Source organism: Sus scrofa, chromosome 2, assembly GCF_054392235.1.
Source record: "Sus scrofa isolate SSC_HxYL_T2T_F1_AM1 chromosome 2, Sscrofa_HxYL_maternal_Yorkshire_Landrace_v2.0, whole genome shotgun sequence".
NCBI lineage: Eukaryota > Metazoa > Chordata > Mammalia > Artiodactyla > Suidae > Sus > Sus scrofa.
The window spans coordinates 49,110,246-49,133,744 of record NC_139384.1 but is presented as its reverse complement, the minus strand read 5'-3'; the positions used below and the strand labels follow the sequence as shown (position 1 = coordinate 49,133,744).

General features: G+C 49.4%; 1 protein-coding gene across 23 annotated transcripts in view; it reads left to right on the top strand.

The window, feature by feature from the left end:
- ARNTL (aryl hydrocarbon receptor nuclear translocator like) overlaps positions 1-23,499 on the top strand; it is a 129,048-nt gene that overhangs the window by 63,575 nt on the left and 41,974 nt on the right. For 12 of the 23 annotated variants that reach the window (XM_085006424.1, XM_085006397.1, XM_021076231.2 and 9 more), the window contains 5 exons: positions 14,853-14,981; positions 18,719-18,843; positions 19,592-19,738; positions 22,633-22,671; positions 22,972-23,013. In XM_085006424.1, coding sequence (XP_084862550.1) covers positions 19,599-19,738; positions 22,633-22,671; positions 22,972-23,013 — 221 coding nt within the window. In that variant the 5' untranslated portion in view covers positions 14,853-14,981; positions 18,719-18,843; positions 19,592-19,598. 23 annotated transcript variants of the gene reach the window in all.

The following is a 23,499-nucleotide window of genomic DNA, read 5'->3' as shown; positions in this document are numbered from 1 at the left end:
CACATTTTCTTGGAACAAGTGCATCAGGAGGGGTTTTGGAAATGCAGGACAGAGAACTGGGAAGGGACAGGTCAGGGCCAGTCTGACCTGGGCTTGAGCATTGGCCTTGCCCTTCACCGGGTGCGTAACTAGATGTAAGTCACTTGTGGTCTCGTCTGTAAGATAGAAGCAACTCTGTCTTTTCCTAGGCATGTTTTGAGGGTTAAATGAGCAGAAGCTGCAGGGGCTGTTTTCAGACCATTCCCCACGCCTGATACCTCAGTGTTTGGCAACCAAGCTCTCATTCACTGCCTGGCCTTTCCTGCTTTGGTGGCACGGACCCCAGCCCCTCAGCTGCCTCCTTTCTTGTGGGGCATGGAGTGGGGCTGTGGAGGCATGGGAATTTCTGGGGCAGGAACAGTCTCCAAGACCCAGCCTGCAGTCAATCTGGTCATCCTGCCTGACCCTGGCAGCTCGGTCTAGGCTCCCCAAGCATCCTGAGAAAAGTGGGACTCATGACTTCATTAAGAGTCTGCTACCTGTGCTCAGGGGCCCCTGGGCTTGCCTGATCTAGGCACTGGCCACACACCGGCTGAGCAAGAAGGGCTGAGAAACGGGAATTGAACCATCTTTCTCTGTGTCAGTTGCTTTTCAGAGAGCATGCATCCCAGTCACAGTGGGAGGAGACGTGATTTCTAAGGTGGTGAGCCCAGAAACTTGGAGGGAGGGTAGCTTGATGCAATAGAAAAAAGACTAGATAAAAGCTGGTTTTCTCCTTGCAAAACAGGGCCCTAACCTCCCTGAAAGGTAGTCTGAAAATTGGGGATGATAATAGAACTAACCCCTAAAGTTGGTAGGAAGATTATGAGATCCTGGATGGACATTTAAAAAAGTCATCTGGCACACTGTCTAGCAGTTAATAAAATATTACAATAATTCTCTTTCAGAGTTCCCGTCGTGGCTTAGTGGTTAATGAACCCGACTAGCATCCATAAGGACTCTGGTTCGATCCCTGGCCTCGCTCAGTGGGTTAAGGATCCGGCCTTGCCGAGAGCTGTGGTGTGGATCTGGCGTTGGTGTGGCTGTGGTGTAGGCCGGCAGCTGTAGCTCCCATTCGACCCCTACCCTGGGAACTCCATATGCCGCAGGTGTGGCCCTAAAAGACAATAAGACCAAAAAAAAAAAAAAAAAAAATAACAATAGTTCCCTTTCTCCTCCATCTTCTACTCTGCTATTGATTTCCTGCACAGCTTTGAGTAAATACCTTAACCCCTCTTTGACCCCTCTCTTTGTAGAAGAGTTGAAACGTTCTGAATGGGACATAGTGCCCACATAGGACCTCTTGGGCATGTTGTTATAAATAGATACAAGCATCTCCTTATTCCTTTCACTATGTCTTCTAGAGTAGCTGTGCCCAACCTTTACATACTGATGGACATACTATTTTGTTTTAACTAGCTTTATTTTCTTTCTTCTTTGTATCATCAAGTTGATTATTTTTGAAATTATGAGTGTTGGTACATTCTATTATAAATTTTTTTTCGAGAGAATGAAAAGACTGTTTAAAAATATTCGTATTGAGTCTTTGAAAGTACAAGAGAGGGAGTGTGTGTCTGTGTGTGTGTGTGTGTGTCTGTGCTTGCCTATAAATCAGCTGGAGACACCTTAGGATAGACCTGAAAAAAAAAAAAAAGAAACAGTTTCAGAGTTCCCATCGTGGCTCAGCGGAAATGAATCTGACTAGTAACCAAGAGGACGCAGGTTCAATCCCTGGCCTTGCTCAGTGGGTTAAAGATCTGGCATTGCTGTAAGCTGTAGTGTAGGTTGCAGACATGGTTCAGAGATCTGGTGTGGCTGTGGCTGTGGCGTAGGCCAGTGGCTACAGTTCTGATTCGACCCCTAGCCCAGGAACCTCCATGTGCTATGGGTGCCGCCCTAAAAAGACAAAAAAAAAAAAAAAAAGAGTCTCACTTATCTTAGAAATGTCCTTTTACATAAGGATATGTAATAGAAGTCAGAATTTAACTGCATTCATTGTCAGAAAAATAAGGTGTTTTGATATTTCCCCTGGCCGTTTTAGGAAATATGTGATCTTGAAGAGCCTGAAGCATAGTTTTTATTATCATCTTTTTTCATCTTTGCCAGCTCTGTTTTTTTCACTCCTCCCATCTGTGTGTGTATATATATATATATATGTAACGTCAATGCGTAGATCTTTACGGAAAGGAAACCTGGCCAGACTCCTTGCTTTGCACCAAGTTTATTTCTGTTGTTTTGTGGCCTCTGCCTGCACAAATGGTTTGTGTGAATTTTGTGAATTGCCTATTCATATTCCTTGTTTTCCACTGCGGTGGTTGCTTTTTTATTGATTTACGGCAGGCTTTACTTTTGTCTTGCTCCATTGAATTCAGAAAGGATAATACTCCTTCACCTGTCACAGACCTTTGGAGTCAGATGAACCTGAGTTTGAATCCTGGCTTTCCCACTGCAGCACTGAGAAACGACAGGCAGTTTAACTAGACCTCTCTGAGAATGTTACTTCTTCTAATTGAGAACTAAAGGAAAAAGCACTGCCTGGCACAGAACGAAAAGCCCAGTGTGTGGTTTCTGCTGCTACAGTTTCTGTGCTGTTATTTTTGTTGTAATCCCTGCACTGACTGTTTTCTCAGAAAAAGTATCTTGAGCTCTACAACTCATGTTGTTTCAGATTCTTAGGCATGTGACGTTCACTTGCTGTAACCAGAGCCCAGAAAAATGAAACCGAAATCACTGAAATGTTGTTTATTCCTTGTGTAGCAAAGAGACCGATGAGAGAAAACAAGCCGAGTCCGTTTTAGCTAAAAGAGGAACCTGCAGAGTTATGCGTAAGGTCAGGAAACGCTCTGAGGAACATCTTAGATCCAGGGCACTGGTTCAGGGCCCTGAGATTCATCATATGACGAAATCCCCTCCCCTCCAACTGTGCTTGCCAGGGCCAGCAAGTAAACAAATCCGTTTCAGAAAGGTTCCCAGTCCCTCAGAGTTGAAGGAGGAAGGATCATCTGGTTAACTGTTTAACCAGTTCTACACACCTGCCATGCCCCCAGAACTCTCTTTGCTTCACGGCCTGGTGACCAGTTGGGGTATCCTTGCTCTCCTGGCAAGAGGTGGGTGGGTGCAAGCCAACCCTGCCCTCTTTGTCTTACTTGGGATGGAGCTTTTGCTTTCCTTTGCTGAATCCCTTCTCTTTTTTTTTGCCATTTCTTGGGCCGCTCCTGCGGCGTATGGAGGTTCCCAGGCTAGGGGTCTAGTCGGAGGGAGCCATAGCCGCCAGCCTACACCAGAGCCATAGCAATGTGGGATCTGAGCCACATCTGTAACCTACACCACAGCTCACGGCAACGCCAGATCCTTAACCCACTGAGCAAGGCCAGGGATCAAACCTGCAACCTCACGGTTCCTAGTCGGAGTCATTAACCACTGAGCCACGATGGGAACTCCCCTTTGCTGAGTCCCTGAAGCAACAAGACATTGTGCAAAGTCCCGGCTCTGGAGCTGGGCACACTGGGGGTTCTCTTCTGTGTTCCCCAGTCCTGTCTCTGTGATCTTGGACAAGTTGAAGCACCTCTCTGAGCCTCAGTGCTGTCTTCTACACGATGTTGATCGGAATGCCTTCCCCGAAAGGTCGTTGTGAGGACCACATGAGTTGGTTCAGGGCTATCACCGTCCCTGGCATGTGTGATGCTCAGTCACTGGGAGGTGGGTGCTGCTCCAGGAAGGCAGGCGGCGGGTACATGGACCACGGTGTAGTCTGTGATGCAGCCAGATGTCTCATAAGCATCCCTCACTCAACATGTCCCAGACCAACAGTTCCTGCCCTGCGGGGTGGACCACAGGAAGGCACCTATTCCTCTTGCTGTTATACAGGGCATGCTGCCTGGCAAGGGAAGCTTGGGGAGGGGGGGTCTTCACCCCCACTGGCCTCCTGGTCTGGGGGCCTTTGTGCAGATCAGCTACACCCCTCCCCCAGAAGGAGAGGAAATCCTCCCAGCTGTTCCCTCACTGTGTGTCAAGAATTGACAGCTTCTCATCCCCCCACCACAGCCACCCAGCCCCAGCTCCTCTGAGAACTCACATCCCATCCATCAGCAGAGACTCCCTGAAAATATATCTAGAATTCATTCAGCCACTTCTCAGACCAGGCCTGAGGCATATCGTCTTCTCCCTCAGACTATTTTTTTTTGATAGGCAAGAAATAAATTTATTAAGATTAGATGCTTGGGAGTTCCCGTTGTGGCACAGCATAAACGAATCCAACTAGAAACCATGAGGTTGCGGGTTCAATCCCTGGCCTCGCTCAGTGAGTTAAGGATCTGGCATTGCCCTGAACTATGGTGTAGGTCGAAGACGCAGCTCGGATCCCGTGTTGCGGTGGCTGTGGTGTAGGCTGGCAGCTACAGCTCCAATTTGACCCCCTTAGCCTGGGAACCTCCATATGCTGTAGCTGCAGCCCTAAAAAGCAAAAAAAAAAAAAAAAAAAAAAAAAGAGAGAGATAATATGCTTGTGAGAGATGCAAGCAGGCAGGCAGGCAAGGAGGCTCTACCTCCCCGAGATTAGTCTAGTTGTCTTCTTACTGGCTGTCACTGGTGGTACTACCTTTACCCACCTACCCCCAAATACACTAGCACACACCCATGCACATGCATACACAGGGTCCTGCCACCCCCCCCCCCCCACACACACACACACTGGCACACACACAGAGCTCCACCACCGCACATGCGTGCATGCATAGGTCCCACCACAGTCTCTTCTCAGCACTGCAGCCTGACTTAAATCCCCCTTTCTATCAAAGTCAAGATCCTTACAGGGGTCTGCCTCGCACCCTTTGGCCTCCTCCCACCCAGGTCCGTGACTGGTCAGGCTCTAACACACCAGCTCCACCGCAGCCCTTTGCACTGGCTCTTCTCGCCCGGAATACACCTTCCCTGACCCCGACCTCCTCATGTCTCAACCTTCCTCCCCAGTGCTCCTCCTGCCTCGGCTCATTTTCTTCCTGGGCATTCAGTGCCTCCCAGCAGGGTTTACTTCTTTGTCCCCTTTGGTCATCAGCATGTCTTCCAGACAAGGACAAGGCTCTTTGTCCCCGCCCCTGCTCTGCTGTGGAGAACAGTGCCTGGCACTTGGGTGCCCTCAGGAAAAAATATCTGTTGAAAGAGTAGTGAATGGGAGTTCCTGTTGTGGCTCAGGAGTTTTAATGAACCCTACTAGCATCCATGAGGACTCGGGTTCGATCCCTGGCCTTGCTCAGTGGGTTAAGGATCTGTTGCTGCCCTGAGCTGTGGTGTAGGTCACAGATGCAGCTCAGATCCCGTATTACTGTGGCTCTGGTGTAGGCCCGCAACTATAGCTCCGATTTGACCCCTAGCTTGGGAACCTCCATCTGCCAAGGGTGTGTCCCTAAAAAGCCAAAAAAAAAAAAGAGTAGTAAATGACCGCACACTCAGAGTGTCTTCATTATTACAAAATTGTCCCTAGTTGAAATTGGACTGCCACAGGCGATTTGTGGTGGAGATTTATTCAAATCACCAATTCTTTCCCTCTAGAAGTTACCTGGTGTATATGGGTGCTTAGTAAGTTGTGCTGGATGCATTGCTTTTGGGCTTTGGGGCCGTGGTAGCCGTCTGAGGCCTCCTTACCCATCAGCCAAAACCTGTGGTGGGTGGGACCGAAGAGGGCCACACTCCTCCCTGTGCCGCTGATCCCTGTCGGCCAGTGCTACTGTCTCCTCCTAGAGCCCCCCGTGCAGCCCGGCCCTGGGCAGTGTTGCCAGCTGCCAGCTTCCCCTTCTCCAGTGGTCTCCATCTCAGTAGGAAAATCATTGTCCTTTGATTTTGCTTCTCATCTTCCTGGGCAACTCTAAAGTCTTGTTGTTTTCCCCCATTGCTTACTTTTCTCATTATCCTCTTGCCAGCTTTCCGTAGGAGGAGTGACTTCTCTGATTTTAGTTTCATTGGCTGTAAAATGAAGGGGTTGGACTCTTAAAGTGGTACCCACTGTTCAGAGTCTTAGGAGCCCTCAGTGCTTCCCACAGCAAGACGCTGGCCTCAGGCATGTTCTCCAGCCCTGCTCCGGGGTCCCCCTCCAGGCCTCTCCCTGTCACCCTCATGGACTCCCTCCTGCTCTGAGCTCCCTTTCCTGGGAGTTCGTTCGCATCCACTGGCCAGACCCTCCCCGCCACCCCCCACGAGCTTCTGCTTCTAGCCTTTCTTTTTTTTTTTTTTTTTTTGTCTTTTGTCTTTTTAGGGCTGCACCCGTGGCATATGGAGGTTCCCAGGCTAGGGGTCTCATTGGAGCTGTTGCCACCAGCCTACGCCAGAGCCACAGCCACACCAGATCTGAGCCACGTCTGCAATCTACACCACAGCTCACAGCAGTGCCAGATCCTTAACCCACTGAGCGAGGCCAGGGATCGAACCCTCGACCTGATGGTTCCTAGTCAGATTTGTTTCTGCTGCACCATGGCGGGAACTCCTGCTTCCACCCTTTCTGAGCCCCTTCACCCCAGATTTCCCGTCTGAGTTTGCCGTGACCTCAACGTTTACCTCCCCCATCCTCTCCTGCTCCTTTTCTCACCTCATCCATTTCAGCACCCACAGTTCACCTGACGGGCATCCTGAGACTTTCCATGTGTTGACCTCATTCAGTCTGTGAGGAGGAATCCCCCTCCTTTTACAGGTGAGGAAGCTGCAGCTCCCAGAGCTCATGGAACTGGCCCAGGACACAGCTAGTCAGGGACAGAGCTGGGATTTGAAGCCAGGCTGTCTGGCTCCAGAGGGCTGACCTCTGCCCTGTCCTCTTCACACCCTCCATAATCCCCTCACTGTTTCGTCCACACCCCCAGCCCCTTGCCCGGGGGAGAGCCCTGGTTCTCCCTGTGGTCCTCCGAGGGGAGGGGCGGGGAGGTCACAGGCCTGGTCCTCAGGCTCTGGATAAATGCCTCGCCTGCCCAGGGGCTCTACTGCTTTGCTCCCCACCACACACCCCTCTGCCTGTCCTTGCATCCCTCCCGCTCCGCAGTTGGCCTTGCTGTCCGGCATGGCAAAAAGGTGAAGGCCGTTCCCTAGAAGTCCTGTCGGTTTTCTGTCCTTTCTCCCAGCTCCACATTCTCAGAGGAGGCCCATCCCTTTTCCTCTCTGAGTCTCCACCGGCCACCTGTCAGCCAGCCTCCATCCAGAGCCCTAATCAGAAACTCATAGCACCTTTCAGGCCATCCCATCTTTTTTTTTTTTTTTTTTTTCTTTTTAAGAAAAATGTGTGGCACATGTATGTTCCCAGGCTAGGGGTCGAATTGGAGCTATAGCTGTGACCTATACCACAACCACAGCAACGCCAGATCCGAGCTGCATCGCCAAAGCTTGTGTCAATGCTGGATCCTTAACCCACTGTGTGAGGCCAGCGATCGAAGGTTCCCAGGCTAGGGTTCAAATCAGAGCCTACACCACAGCCACAGCAACATAGAATCTGAGCTGGGTTTGCAACCTACACCACAGTTCATGGCAACACCAGATCCTTAACCCACTGAGCAAGGCCAGGGATTGAACCTGTGTCCTCATGGATGCTAGTCAGATTCATTCCCACTAAGCCATGACGGGAACTCCCTGGCCATTAATTTTTGATTATTACCCCCATGTAATATTATCAAAGTTTCATGAAATTCATGTTCTGTGACAGACCTTCGGGAAGTGCCAGTGTGAAGAATTTTTAAATCCCTGCACATTCTGGATGGAATGTGCCCATTTCTTATTTTGTGTGGAAGTCATGCCATGTAACGGAAAGACTGTGGGCTTTAGATAGGACTGACCTGGGTTTAAATCTACCTCCTGGAGTGCCCATCGTGGCGCAGCGGAAACAAATCCCACTAGGAAGCTTGAGGTTTCGGGTTCGATCTCTGGCCTCGCTCAGTGGGTCAAGGATCTGGTGTTGCCATGAGCTGTGGTGTAGGTCACAGATGCGGCTCAGATCTGGAGTTGCTGTGGCTGTGGTGTAGGCTGGCAGCTACAGATCTGATTGGACCCCTAGCCTGGAAACCTCCATATGCTTCGGGTGCAGTTCTGAAAAGACAAAAAACAAAAAACCCTCCTCCCAATGAAATCCCCAACCTTGGTCAAGTTACTTGATCTCTCCAAAATGTAGCTTCCTCATTTTTGAAATGGGAGCAATGACATCAGCATCTAGTAAGGGTGTCGTGATGATTACATGAGAAAATAATAATAGTTAACACATTTAGAGAACTTATTATGTGCCAGATACGGCTCTAAGCAATTTTTGCATCTCTTTTCATCTCCACCACTGCTGAGGCAGATACTGTTACCCTCCATATCTGATCCCAGGTCAGGAGACTGGGACACACAGAGTTAAGGGTTGAATATATGTTGGACCTGAGACTTGCACCCCAGACACTAACACATGGAGGAGTCGGGATCTGAAACCTGACCATCATCTTCCAGCAGACAGATAGCTTATGCTCCTAACCACTGAGCCATAAAGGGCCTGGTGCACTAAAGGCACTAAGGAATACCAGTTCCAGGAGTTCCCATCATGGTGCAGCAGAAATGAATCTGGCTAGTATTCATGAGGATGTAGGTTTGAGCCCTGGCCTCACTCGTGAGCTGTGGTTGGAGGTCATGGATGCGGCTCGGATCCTGAGTTGCTGTGGCTGTGGTGGGCAGCTGCAACTCCAGTTCAACCCCTAGCCTGGAAACTTCCATATGCTGAGGGTGCAGCCCTAAAAAGCAAAAAAAAAAAAAAAAAAAAAAAGGAATACCAGTTCCCTTTTCAGGTGATGTATGGATATTTAAAGGAAATTGGACATTCCAAGACTCCAAGCTATCCTGCAGTCTTTTATTAAACCCGTTAAAGGAGTGATCTGGATCTGCTTGTCCATTCATTGTTTTTTGCACATAAAATGAAAATTGTCCTTCAGCTAGCATCAAAAAAAAAAAAAAAAAAAGTTAAGACCCTTCTGTTATGACCTTCTTTTCGTTTTGCCTCCACATCCTGATCGACCTCCATGTGGACAGCTGCTCAGCTATCAGCTGGAATCAGGCCACTTCCTACACGGGTCCCATCAGTGGTCTGTGTAGCCCCCTCCAGGACTGAGAGTCCTCCCAGAAAGCACAGTGGGGTCATAGCTTGTTCCTCGGGTTGTTCTCTTTCCTATACTTCAGGGATAGACTTGGCAAAGGAGTAAGAGGGCGTCCTTTTTATCACTCATTCAACAAACATTTACTGAGTGCCCTTGCTGGGCTAGGTGCATGCCTTGTGCTGTGCCTCTTAATTAGATTTCCGAATCTTTCTAGCAGCCCTCAGTAGCCATCCAAGACTGGAATGCTGTAGATTCTCTTCCATCAGTGGTACTGGAGACCTTTTTCACAGAGACCAGTCTTTTTTTAATTCACAAATGATTCTAGGATTCACAACGCCTACCCTTTGTGAGAACCTCTCAACAGGCCCTCCAAGCCCCATAGTTGCAAATACAGGCTCCTTGATTTCTGTCTGATTTCAGGATTCCCAGGCACCGGGAGCTTTCAGTAGGACTGGGTGCCCAAGGGCCACAGTGTGCCCCCCAGACTCCTGACAGCCACTGCAAATAAGCTCTCCTTTGCTTGGAACATCATTCCAACCATCTAGTCCACCAGGCAAATATCTGCAACACCTGGTTCAAGTCTCACCTTCTACCTGGTCTCTTCTCCTTCCATTATACCCCCCCCCCACCCCACCACACACACACATCAGCAGATAAGCTAATTATCTCCTCTGTTCTGTCCCTGAACTTCACACAAGCCCACAGCTTGGGGGGAGGGGGAGGCTCTCCTTCCTCAAGACGCTTGACTGCCACCTGCTGGAGATTTGTCATAATGGCTCCACAAATCTCTGCCACTTTCAGAGAAGGTACATCCTGGCGTTGGGTGGTGTGCTCTTACACAACTGCAGCCACAACCCTGCCTGCTGCAGTGATCAGGACTGAGAAGGTCTTAAACAGCCAGCCCCCCGCAGCCCCCCACCCCATTTCCCCAGTGTCGTGGTTTCCACTAGTGCTAAAGAAATGCTTGCCGAATGCATTTCCTGATGCAAACCCCTCTTAGCTTCTTATGGGTGAATGTTCTCTAAATACATCTGTTGCAAAGCAAAATAGCCAAAAGCCCCACAAGCTGTCAGAGTAACCACCGGGTCAGGGGGACTTGCAGAGAGGACAGGGACCCTTTAGTCTCTTGCCTCTGCTCAAAAGCCGCTACCTCTGAATAGACCAGAGCAAATCCACATTCATCCCTTCAGTAAACCTTGCATCGGGGGACCTCCACCCCAGGTGGTGGGGATGTGGAGAATGGGGCTGGGTAAGCTACCATGGCTCTCTGCACAGGAGAGGGACATCAGGTGCTGTGTCCAGGGTCAGCTCCTTGCAGGTTGTGGGGGTGCGGAGGTGGCCTCACAGGGGTCCTTGCAGGGAGCTGAGGGTTCTGTGAGGAAGTAGATTGGGAAGCATACAGCTCCTAGAAAGTAAGCAAGAATGTGGATTCAGTATTGTCCATATTTTCCCAAGCTGTGACCTTTTATTGAGCCACATCATCAAAACCCATTACCCCGGTGACATCCTGGGGCTGCACAAAGTGATCTCAGTAGAGCTCCATCCAGCTGTTACACCTGCACGTCGGGGCAGGAGAGGGGGTTGTGCTTTCACTGGGATCCCTAAAGGGTGGAGCCATCTGCCCTTTCACAAAGCTGGCTTATACCGAGTCATTCAGCACAGCCTTGCTCAGGTCCCATAGGGTGAGTCACCCCGACAGATACCCCTCCCTGCTCGATCAATCCTAATGAAGTAAGTGATACACTTCCTGGCCTGTGTAAGGGCTGAGGGTTTCCCCCTGCCCTGGCCGCCAGGAAGCTCAGGGCCAACTTGCCAGCTCAGTTTTTGTAGCTTTCCTGAACCAGGATTGCATCTTCTCATCATTTCCCGATTGCTTCCCCAAGAGTGCTTGTTTTTTGGGTGTTTGTATTTTGCTTGTGGGGGTGGCTTGGGGGCAGGAGGGGCAGAGGGTGCCAGAAGAAAGAACCGCCAGTGAGCCAGACACACGTGGGTTTCAGTCCCCACGTGCCAACTGTGTCATCTTAAGCAAGATGTCTTTGCCTCTTCCATCCTTAGTTCCTTACCTGGAAAATTGGGATAGTGACCACAATTAACAGATTATTGTGAAGATGAAGCTGCACCAGTGGAACCACCACTGTTTCCTCCCCCACCCTTCCAGATCAGGCCTGGTATGTGGCTCCAGGATCTGAGTCTGTATTTCCTTCTTCCTGCCTGTGTCAGTCGGCTTGGGATGAGTGAATCAGTGGGGAGAACTTGGGGACCAGCTGTCCTGGTTTATCTGGGGCAAAGGGTTTTTCCCAGGATGCAGGACTTTTGGTGCCAAGATGGGAAGGTCTGAGGCAAACAGAAGAGCCGGTTACCCTAGTAAAAAACTACCTCAGCATCTCAGGGGCTTACACTAGCCAAGGTTTACTTCTCCCTGTGCTGCCCTCTGTCTCAGACCTTGGCTAAAGGAGGAGCCTCTATCCAGGAATCGCTGGTCCAGCACAGACAAGGGAACACATGGTAAAGATTAGCTCAAAATTTGCTGCCGACCCTTCTGCTCACATTCATCCATCAAGGTGGGTCCTGATGAATGAATGATGATGAATGAATGAATGATGAAGGTCAGGCCTGACTTGGGGTGCCCTGTCAACTCCCCACATAGGAGCAGCTAAGGGTTTGAACTTTATAGTATGATCTGCATGCTCCCCTTTCTTGTCTTGTCATCCTGGGGCAGGGAGGAGGGAAAGCTGAGAGGGATACCTGGTCTGTGGTTGGAGGGCTCCTTGTGGCCATATTCCTTGTAGAAGAGGAAGTGGGGTGGGTGTTGCAACCTCATGGCTGTGGCCCCCTTTGGCACCTATAGTGGTGACATGCTCACCTCTTCCAACCTCCTTGTTCCTTTGGGTGATGCCCCAGAGAATCTCCCTGTGCTTCGAGGAGCACCGGGACTGAAGTGGGACAGAAGGTGGGCTGAGTTCTTTCCAGGCAGTTTTTAGGTCCCTTCATACCTGGCTTTCTCTGGCCATCTGGAGAGCCCCCTCCCACCTTTGGAATGCTCTAGTTCAGAAGTGGGCATACGTGTGCCCCCCATTCCCCCGCCCCGCCCCAACTCCAGGACCACAGCCAGGCTTTCCCAAGAGCGTCCTCCCTGTGTGTCACTTGGATGGCAGCACCAGAGCAGGTCCTGAGCCTCGCTCAGCAAGGGTTTCTCTCCCTGGTACCTTCCATCTCTTCCCGCCCCTCGCCTGGCTCAAATTTCTTTTGGAAGTGGTTAGCAGAGGAAAAGGTTTTTGTACCTTTTCTTTTGTTGTTTCATTTATCGTCTTACATCTAAGAACACCTTCTTGGAGAGAAAACAGTTTTCCAAAAATAATTGTCACAGCTGATTCAGCTTCCTTACCTTGTTTAAGCATATAAAAGAAATGTTCTTTGTTTTGCAAAATACAGTGCCAAAATCTATGTTAGTATGTATTATTTCTCTGAAGTAAATCTGAGTATTGGAAGCAGTGATCAAAGTAAGAAATTTCTTAGGGAGTTTCGTACGGAGAACCTTAACCTAAATTTCAGCAAAGTGGGGGAAGGAGAAAATGCGAGTTGCGGTGCTGGGTACCGCGTAACTAAACATCCGCCGCAGAACCAAAGATCCCGGCGCAGCCGGCGGGGCGGGGCGGGGCCGGGGGCGGGGCCAGACCGAGAGCGGCGGGGGAGGTGGAAGGGGAAGAGCCTCAGGGGAGCGCTAGAGGCTTCTCTGAGGGGACACCTGAGGGCACTTGAAAAACACAATTCAGGTGACCGAGTGGGTGAAAGGAGCCACACCTGCAAAACAAAGTGGGCACAGCTGAGGCTTCGGGCTTTTGGCCACGTGCTCTTGGGAATTTAAGTATTTCAAGGGGCTTGGCGCCTCGGGCAGCGGATGAGCTAGATTGGGCTGGAGAGTAAAACAGCCCCTTGCGGAGGCCTGGTGTTTCCTGCTAGCGAGTTTGGGGTTTTATCTGGAAGGCTTGGGGCAGAGCAGTGAGGTCATTGAAGTGTTTCAAGCAAGGGGGTGTCCTACCTCGGACCACAATGAGGAGGGGGCGAGGCGGGGTAGAGGTGATGAACAAAGGACAGAGGGAGGTGGCTGGACCCACCCGTCAGAGGGCCAAGTGTGGGCTTTGGGTGTGGACAGGAGAGGCGGGGGAGGCCCAGGGTGTATTCTGGGTTGCTAATTTGGGGCCTGGGAGGATAGTGCGGGACCTGGAGAGGGAACAGATTTAGATGGGATTGTGCTTGGTGGGCACCCCCCACCCCCACCCCAGCCCTGCCCTGCCCTGGGGATGTGCCACTGCTGTATCCATCCAAGCTTAGGGCCTGGAAGTCAACAATTCCTGGTCATTTGGTCTGCACTTGCCCAGACGGGGTTACCAGCACCAGAGAGTGAGGGTTTCTGAACCAGACTGCAAAAAAAGAATTAATGGGGAGGCACAGTTCATTCTATCCCTGGCTATTCATTTGAAGACCTTTATAATGAGGAAGACAAAGGTAGGTAATCCAAGATGGAAGAATTAGAAGAATGTGAAGCGCCAGAAGGTCAGGAAAACCCCATTGAATATCTAAGGTTTCCATCTCAAGGTGGAGCAGGGAAGGAGTTAGCAGGGTGGGGGCAGCCCTTTTCTACCTTCAGAGCCAGTTCCTCCGGGTCACAGGGGTGCACTGGAGACCCCTGTGTCCTGCCGGGAAGTGGGCAGGGCTGCATCTCTGCCCCCCTTTAATTTAACATGAGTGTCTTTTTAGAACTGATTTCTCAGAGTTGCCATTGTGGCGCAGCTGAAGCGAATCCGACTAGGAACCATGAGGTTGTGGGTTTGATCCCTGGCTTAGTGGGTTAAGGATCTAAGTTGCTGTGAGCTGTGTGTGGTATAGGTCTCAGATGCAGCTTGGATCTGGTGTTGCTATGGCTGTGGTGTAGGCCGGCAGACTACAGCTCTGATTGGACCCCTTGCCTGGGAACCTCTGGGAACCTCTATATGCCGCAGGTGTCGTCCTCATTAAAAAAAAAAAAAAAAACTGATTTCTCTACCACATGTATTTAAAGTTCATGGATATTTTCTTTCAACCTCTTAGCTCATTCCCAGCCATTTCAGGTATTGGCTCTGCTGGCCTTTTGTCTTGGCTCAATGTTTCCTGAAGACTTGTTTTCCACAGTCCCTCATGTGTGTTTAGGTAACTCACTTGGCTGGAGAGAGTTGAGGGGTGGTGTTAGGGGCCCCCGCACCACCCTCCCTCCCCCTGTGTGACCTTGGCTGGTTTCTTCACCTCTCTCTACCTCAGTCTTCTCCCCGGTAAAATGTAGAAAACAACAGTCCTTACCTCATAGAGTTACTTTCAAGTCTAAGTGAGTTAATCTACATGGTGCAGTAAGAACAACGCCTGATGCAAAGTACACGTTCAGTCAGTGTTCATGGTTATTTTTCATTTTTCCTACTGGGTCAAGTAATAATATCTTTATCTTCTTCCTCTTAAGGCTGTGCCCAAGAATCTGTGTTTAATCATTGAAATGGCATTGTTTTTCACAGAAAACTTCTCCTGCCAGATTTGCTCATGTGTTTGCAGTTGAGTCTTAACAGGCAGCTGAAGGACGGGGTGCTAAACTTAGTCAGCATTACTCCCTGTAATCGGAAGCCAGCTCCCCATCTCCATCAGCTACTGTGAGACTTTCAAATTTATTTACTCCCATGTGACCTGTCTGGGCTTTTTTTTTTTCCTGTGGGCCCCCTCTAGGTTTCTGGAAGACGTTGACTGCCTGAAAGGAAACAACAAAACATGAGCATCGCTTTGAGGTGACCAACAAGTCCAGTGGCCCCTTGCTTCTCCCAAGGTGGAGCTGAGGTTTAAGAACTGTAACTTCAGGTAACGACCCTATCTGACCCATCCCCGCCCAGGCGGAGCATCACGGGCAGCTCCGATGGTGCTTTCTCCCTCAAGAAGTCCAGGAGCCCTGAAACTTGGGATATTCTATCTCCTGCAAATGTCTGGCTGTTCAAAAAGAGGGGTGGAGGCTAAAGGTGGCATCCCTAGGTCTGATATGGAGCCCAAAGGCTCACCAAGACCCCTGAGCCTAGAGTTCTGTGCCCATTGCTGGCCTAGTTCTCTCTTTTCTTTTTAGAGCTGCACCCGAGGCATATGGAGGTTCCCAGGCTAGGGGTCGAATCGGAGCTACAGCTGCTGGCCTACACCACAGCCACAGCAACGGGGGATCTGAGCTGCATCTGCGACCTACACCGCAGCTCATGGCAACGCCAGATCCTTAACCCACTGAGCGAGGCCAGGGATTGAACCCGCGTCCTCATGGATACTAGTGGGAGTCATCTCCGCTGTGCCACAAGGGGAACTCCAGCCTAATTCTCTTAAAGTCAGTAATAATGGAAACCACAAGGGCCTTTAATGTGATTAAATGATTATAAAATACTCCTCAAAGAATACTTCAGAATAGCCAGGAAATTTCTGAAGATGAAGAGTAGTAAGAGGGAAAGTAATTGTCCTATCAGATATTAAAATGTATCGTAAAGCCATAGTCATAAACAGTGTGGTACTAGAATGGAAATATTCAGATCAGAGGAACAGAATAGATAGTCCAGAAATAGAAAATCAATAAAGGCAGCATTTCAAATGACTGGTCACAGGACGTATAGTCTACTAAGCAGTGCTGGGACAACTATCTGTTCTCTGGAGGGAATAAGAAATTCCCAACCTTGGATAGAGTGCAAAAAATAATTTCCAAGTGGATTAAAGGAGCTAAATTAAGAAACAAAATTAATAAAAGCATTAGCAAAGAGGAGAATCTTTTTATTATTTGAGGGCAAGGAAAGTCCTTGCTCTTCCGATGCTTATAGTATAGTGGTGAAGACAGCCAGTAAATAAAGTAAGCAGATGATTGCAAGCCAAATGTTTTTGTTTGTTTGCTTTTTGTTTGTTTTTCTTTTTAGAGCCACACCTGCAGCATATGGAAGTTCCCAGGGTAGGGGTGGAATCAGAGCTGCAGCTGGAGCCTGTGCCACAGCAATGCCAGATCCAAACCTCATCTGTGACCTATGCTGCAGCTTCTGTCAGTGCCGGATCGTTAAAGCACTGAGCAAGGCTAGGGATCGAACCCCCGCATCCTCATGGATACTAGTCAGGTTCTTAACCCACTGAGCCACAGCAGGAACTCTGAAAGCCAAATGTTGATCAGGGCAGTGGAAAAAAATTAAGCGGGGCTGGTGGGGGGTTTTATTATATGGAGATTCAGGGAAGCTTCACTGATAAGACATTTGAACAGAAATATGAAAGCAAGCGGAGAAGTGGTTGAATTTTGATGTTTTTTTAGGGACACAGCTGCGGCATATGGAAGTTCCCAGGCTAGGGGTTGAGTCGGAGCTGCAGCCACTGGCTTACGCCATAGCCACAGCAACGTGGGATCCAAGCCACATCTGCTACCCACACCACAGCTCACGGCAACACTGGATCCTTCACTGATCGAGGCCAGGCATCGAACCTGCGTCCTCGTGGGTGCTAGTCAGATTCATTTCCAGGGAGCCATGACAGGAACTCCTTGGATGTTTTCTGAATGTTGAGATAATAGGGATTTGTGGATAGACTGGATGCAGGTTGTGAAAAAACGAAGGAGTTGGGGTGACTTCTAAGTTTGGGGCTTGAGCAATGAGCAGGATCGAAGTACCACTTAGTGACCTGAGCATGACTAAGCGGACCAGGGGTTGGTTATGGATGTTTCAGTATGAGGTCTCTGTTGTATATTCAAAGGGAGAAATCACATCAGCGGTTGGTTATACAGGTTGGAATTCGGGGGAGGGATCTGGCTGGAGGTGTAACTATGGGAGCTGCTAAGGCATAGATGGTATTTGAAGCACTGAAACTAGACAGATCTCCTAGGGAGCCAGTATAGACAGAGAGGAGGTCCAAGGACATCCTTGGGATCCTGATCTAGAGGGGAGGAAGATGAAAGGAACCAATTAAGAGATCAGAGTGGAGGGGCCACTGAAGTAGGAGAGCCACAAAGCCGAAAGATGGTGAGGGGAGCAATGGGCTCTATGGGAGGTGCTGGTGGGCTGAGGAGGGCGGCAGTGGAGAACTGGCTGCTGGACTTAGCAACGAGGAGGTCAGCAGTGAGCCCGGCAGGGGCTGTTTTCTTGGAATGACGGGAATACAAGCCTGATTTGAGTTGGTTTATAACGAAGAAGAGAAGAAGAGGAAAGTAGTTGGAAACAGACTTGGGACAGTCACTGGAGGGGACCGGAGTGATGAGGTTTTTTTTTTTTTCATCTTTTTGCCTTTTCTAGGGCCGATTCCGTGGCCTATGGAGGTTCCCAGGCTAGGGGTCGAATCAGAGCTACAGCTGCCGGCCTACACCAGAGCCACAGCAACGCGGGATCTGAGCCACGTCTGCAACCTACACCACAGCTCACGGCAATGCCGGATCCTTAACCCACTGAGCGAGGCCAGGGATCAAACCTGCAACCTCATGGTTCCTAGTCGGATTCGTTAACCACTGAGCCACGATGGGAACTCCAGAGGTTTTGTTTTGTTTTGTTTTTTAATTAAAAAAAATTTTTTTTTTTTTGGTTTTTATGGCCACACCTGCATCATATGGAAGTTCTCGCTAGGGGTCGCATCAGATCTACAGCTGCCAGCCTACGCCGAGGCCATAGCAACTCTGGATCTTGCTATGGCTGTGGCCTCTAACACCACAGCTCACAGCACACCAGATCCTTAACCCACTGATCAAGTTCAGGGATCAAACCCGCATCCTCATGGATCCTAGTCGGGTTTGTTACCACTGAGCCACAGTGGGAACTCTCCCAAAGAGGTTTTTGAGATGAGAGTAGTTGCAGTACATTCTTCTCCTGATGCGAGTGATGCAGGGTTGAGGGGGATGGTCTGGACCAGTGAGAGAGCATGGCGTCAGCACGCTTTGGGGCTGGAGGCCTAACCCACAGCATCTAGGTAGCTGATAGATGTGGTCACTGGCCTCTTTACTCCATGAAGTAGAAAACAGACATCAGCTGAGAGTGAGGGTTGGGGAGATGTTGGAGGTTGAGGAGGGAAGAGAAAGTGTGATAGCTTCGAAGGAGAGTCAGGGATCATTGAATGTTTCTCTCCCACCAGGTTCAGGCACTCAAGTGAGCATGAGTTAGGCCTGTCAATACTCAAGGCAGTATGGTAGGAAAACAGGATGCGAGTGAGCACAAAAGAAAACCAAGAAAATACCTGTAAACATAGAAACGCCATCTGTAATCACTTTCAAATACAAGCAAAATGAGGGAGGTTTTGTTTTATCCTTCAGATTGATAAGTGCTCTTATTGGGAATATAAATGATTGGTTCTTTTCTGGAGCACAGTGTTTCAGTATTTATCAACACGTACAATGCTTGTTCCCTTTAGACCTGCTGGCCTGCTTTTAGACATTGATAGGAAGAGATAATAGTAGCTCAAATGCATGGGGCTATGTGCATAAAGATGTTCATACTGGCAGTGGTTCTGGGAGAGAAAACCCAGCTCACACCTGACCTTCAGAAGGACTTGGGTCCCTAATCTGTGGGCACAACAGTGACAGTGGAAACAAGACCTCACTCTCATGTCTCGCTTTGCAGATGAGGAAACCCGGGCCCAGAGAGAGGGAGTGACAGCCCCAGTCACGTCACGTGGAGCTCCGACCCCGACGGTGGGCAGTGCTCGGCCCTCTTCAATTAGATTTGGAGTTGGAGTCCCTTGCAAGGTACTTGCCAGCCTCCCTTTGGGGCCAGCTTACTCTGCACTTGTAAAGTGTGGATTTGCAAAATGTTTCACAAACATTTACAATGTCTTCGTTTCATTATTTTCCTTGCAAGTAGAAATACTTCGTTCATTTCAGTATTTTCCATGTCAAGATTTTCCTTGCAGTAGAATCCTGAGTGCAATCGGGCAGGGGATGAAGACCAGGCAAACTTTGCCTGGGCTGGCGATGGAGAGGGACCCGTTTTCCCTGACTCCCAAGGGGACCTTAGAAGCTGAGAAGGAGTATTGTCTGCTTTCCTACAACTTTGATCAAAGTTGTAATACAAATAAAGAGATAACAAGCAGATCATATCTATTTCATTGATTAGATTTAATGAGAAGAAAATTAAGCCCGTGGGAGAACATCAGGGCCACTCCGGCCCCTCGCAGTGGGAGGAGCACAGGGCTGTAACTCCCAGGGGCCTTGGGTTCTGGTTTAGTTCTTCCACAGCCTGGCACAGGGACCTGGGAGAGGTCACCCAGTTTCTCTGAGCTTTGTGTCTCCAGGGAGAACCTAAATTACATAGAATAACCCCTAGAGGAAGGGCGGTGTTCCTTCTAGATCTGCTCCATCCTTGTCGGGTTGGCTGGGTGAGAGAGAGGCTGGTGCTGTCATGAAACCTCCTCCCTCCACCGCCCCCCCGCCCCCCTCCACTTTAGAGGAGCTCATAGAAAGAAGCCCACCTCTGTGCCTCCTTGTACAATTCCAGACCTCCAATGGCCGACCAGAGAATGGACATTTCTTCAACAATCAGTGATTTCATGTCCCCGGGTGCCACCGACCTCCTCTCCAGCCCCCTGGGCACCAGCGGCGTGGATTGCAACCGCAAACGCAAGGGCAGCTCCACGGACTACCAGTAAGGCCTTAAGGCTGGTTCCCCCTCTGGCTACACTTGGTGTCAGCTCCTGTCCTTCCAGAAAGGAGGGGTCCTTTTTGTGGAAAAGGATGGGGGTGAAAGATCTGACTCCAGATGGCCACAAGGTTGATTTTTTTTCCTTTGTCCTCCCCCCTGCATTGCAAGCAGGAGGGAGCCTCCAGTACTGCTGGGGTGCTTACTCGCCACCCCCCCCACCACATCCTGTCCCCAGATGATTCCACATCGAGGGAAAAAGAACAGCCTTAAAGCCAAGTTCTGCCTCCTACCCCTTTCTTCATTTTCCTCTGCTCCTTTGAGCAACATGGCTAAGTCTATGGATGTCACCTCAGTGGTTTCAAAAAGAGCTTTGCCTGAGGGCCTCTCTCTAGGAGCGCATCAGCAGCTTAATTAATGTTAGTGGAATGAATAAGTAGAGGTCATCTCTGAAAACAGCATAGAAACAGTGATAGTGTCCTTAAATGTTATTTAAATTCGTGTGTGCCTATTATATTAAATGGTATTTTTGTTTCTTTTTAGACTTGATGGCTTTTCTTTTGAGTAAGTAAATTTTCACGCTTCCAGTCACCTCTTGTGTATCTGTACCGAGACAGAATAAGGCAGAATAGAACCTCCAAAGGCACGTTCGGTTTTGTTGAGGCAACTGCGTGGATAGAATCTTAGCCAGATGTCTGTTTGAGAGGTTTTCTTTTGTTGAATGAGGGGAAAAGCTTCAAGGAGGGACCTGTCCCCGCCCACCTCCCCACCCCCACCCCACCGCCCCCACAGCAGATGTCCTTTCTGCTGAAGTTCACAGGTCGAATTTGGGGCGCACAGTGGCTGGAGGTCAGATGCCCACTAGGAGAGGCTATGAGTAATATGTAAGTGATCCCAGATGATGAAAAGAGAGGACGTCGAGGGGATGGAGTGAGGGCATGAGCACTGAGAGGGTGTTTTTCCGTGGCAGTCACTCCCCAGAAGGGAAACCAGACATGTTCTTCAGACCCTTTGTCTTGGGCCAGTGCTGAGTGACCCTTGATGGTTTCTAAGACCTCTGCTCTCTAGATCTGTGGCTTCCAGCCTTGTAACCACCCAAGACTTTCAGGTTTTCTGAAGGACCTCAGTTTGCGAGTCTCCTGTCGTGAAGACTCTCCTAAGGAAGCAACCATACTCCCTTTTCTTATCTTTCTCCTTTTTCTTTCTTTTTTTTTTTTTTTTGTCTTCTTAGGGCCACATCTGAGGCATATGAAAGTTCCCCAGGCTAGGGGTTGAATCGGAGCTGTAGCCACCAGCCTGTGCCACAGCCACAGCAACACGGGATCTAAACCTAGTCGGCAACCTACACCACAGCTCATGGCAATGCTGGATCCTTAACCCACTGAGCGAGGCCAGGGATTGAACCTGCGTTCTCATGGATACTAGTCGGGTTCATTAACCACCAAGCTATGGTGGGAACTCCCCTTTTCTTATTTTAATGAGCTAAACTCTTATGTGTCAGGCCAAGCTTCTTGTTGCCTGAGATAACCAACTTTGCCTCAGTGAGCAGAGACAAGTCTAGACAGAAAGGGAGAGGGAGCTTTCATTTTCCTGAGTGGCCTGGAGGATTTCCCCTGAAGGTCAGGGTTATCTAGAGAAACTGCCTATGAGGAAATCGAGGGCTCCTGGTTGGGACCCACTGTCCTAGAGTGCCCGTGCCTTGGTGCTCCTTCGAAAGTTGTTTTTGCCCTTGAGATTATGGTGTTTGGAGACTGTAATACCTCCTTTCTTATAGAAACAAGGAGAGAGGCCCAGATGGTAGTCAGTTAGGGCTCGGAGAAGGGTGTGAGCTGACCCGGAGGATTTAGAACTCCTTCCTCTGAGAAAGAAACTCCTTCCCTATGTTTTCTTTTTCTTTCTTTCTTTCTTTCTTTTTTTTTTTTTCTTCTTTTTTGTAGGGCCACACCTATGGCATATGGAGGTTCCCAGACTAGTAAACCTCCAATCAGAGCTACAGTTGCTGGCCTGTGCCACAGCCACAGTAACATCAGGTCTGAGCCACATCTGCAACCTGCACCACAGCTCATGGCGATGCCAGATCTTTAACTCACTGAGCAAGACTGGGGATTGAACCCGTGGTTCTTAGTGGGATTTGTTCCCACTGTGCCACGGCGGGAGCTCCTCCTTCCCTATATGTTTTCTACTGAATCCCAAGGTGTTGTAAAAACTGGATTCTGGAGTCTGTGAAAGGATGGCAGATCCCTGCTGTGACCCCAGGACTCTGTCTGGCCACATAGAGTTCAGCTCTCCCCAGAGTTCAGCACCTCCCAGCCGCCTGCCTTCCTCAGTCCCAATTCCTCAGGCTCAGGGTTTCCCACTGAGCTGAGACCCAGAGCATCGGGTAGCAGTGCCTCTCAAGAGCTGGCTCAGGGCTCTGCTCAGTACTTCTTTGTGGGTACTTCAGTTCCCCTCCTTACCTCACCCCGTCACCAGATATACATGTATGCACACGTATATTTGATGCTTAATAGATGTTTTGCAATTGAATAAACTCCATTTATCCAGAATGATGGGGAGGGGGGAACGAGATATTCTAGTTCCTTGGATATTCTGTTAACTAAGAGTTTCTGTAAAGGCTGTGTATTCCCAGTTTTCTCAAACAATCAACATTGACACGCAAACTCTATTGAAATGATAACGATATATTAACTTTTGTTTAATAAGCTGGAAAATCAGTCCAAGTGTTCTCGTTGGTTCGAATTGGCTTTTATTCGTTTTCTTGAAATTCAGCAACAGTCAATCCTGTGGCTATTTGAGCTTTCTCATTGCTTGGTTTCTGAATAAATGAAGGCCTTCTGTATTATGATAAGAAGCCGTTCTGTATGTCTTAATAGTCACATTCTCTTTGGTTTTTTTTTCAGAGAAAGCATGGACACAGACAAAGATGACCCTCATGGAAGGTACCATAAACCTAGTCACTTGAACTTCAGCATCCCTGCAGCCATTTTCTTCCCATAATCACACATTCTCTTACTGGGTGCACTTTTCACCCATGTCCTCAATGGGGCTAAGCAAGGAGGCTGAGAGCCTGTCGGCTCAAAATTGCTTCTCCCCTCCCCCTCCCCACCCCCAGGGTGGCTGACAACCAAAGCTCTTGTGTGCAGTACAGAGGCGATGGGGATCAGGCAGGGAAGGAAAGAGACGTGTAACTGCGGTTAAGCTCCAGGGGATTGTGTGTTTACCCTTTTATTTTCTTCCAGGTTAGAGTACACAGAGCACCAAGGAAGGATCAAAAATGCCAGGTAAGCTTGGACCCTCCCTCTGTCTATGAACTGTCTTGCTTTGGAATTTTTTGGCGGAGTGAGGGGGGGCAGCATATGGAGGTTCCCAGGCTAGGGGTCTAATCTGAGCTGTAGCCGCTGGCCGCAGCCACAGCCACACCAGATCCGAGCCATGTCTGTGATCTGCACCACAGCTCACGGCAATGCCGGATCCTTAACCCACTGAGCAAGGCCAGGGATTGAACACGCAACCTCATGGTTACTGGTCAGGTTCATTAACCACTGCGCCATGATGGGAACGCCTGCTTTGGTTTCTTAGAGTGCAGTCTAAGAGGCTATGTCTGTCTGGTTCCTGTCTACCTAACATCGTTCGACACAATTGTCATGTCCTTAGGGAATGAAGAACGGGATGGGGGCCTGGGCTTGATATGACCTTCTGCCCTTCGCATCACTCTTTGCTGTCTAAGCACATTTAACCCGAAAGGGACTTTGGAGGTAGTGGAAGAT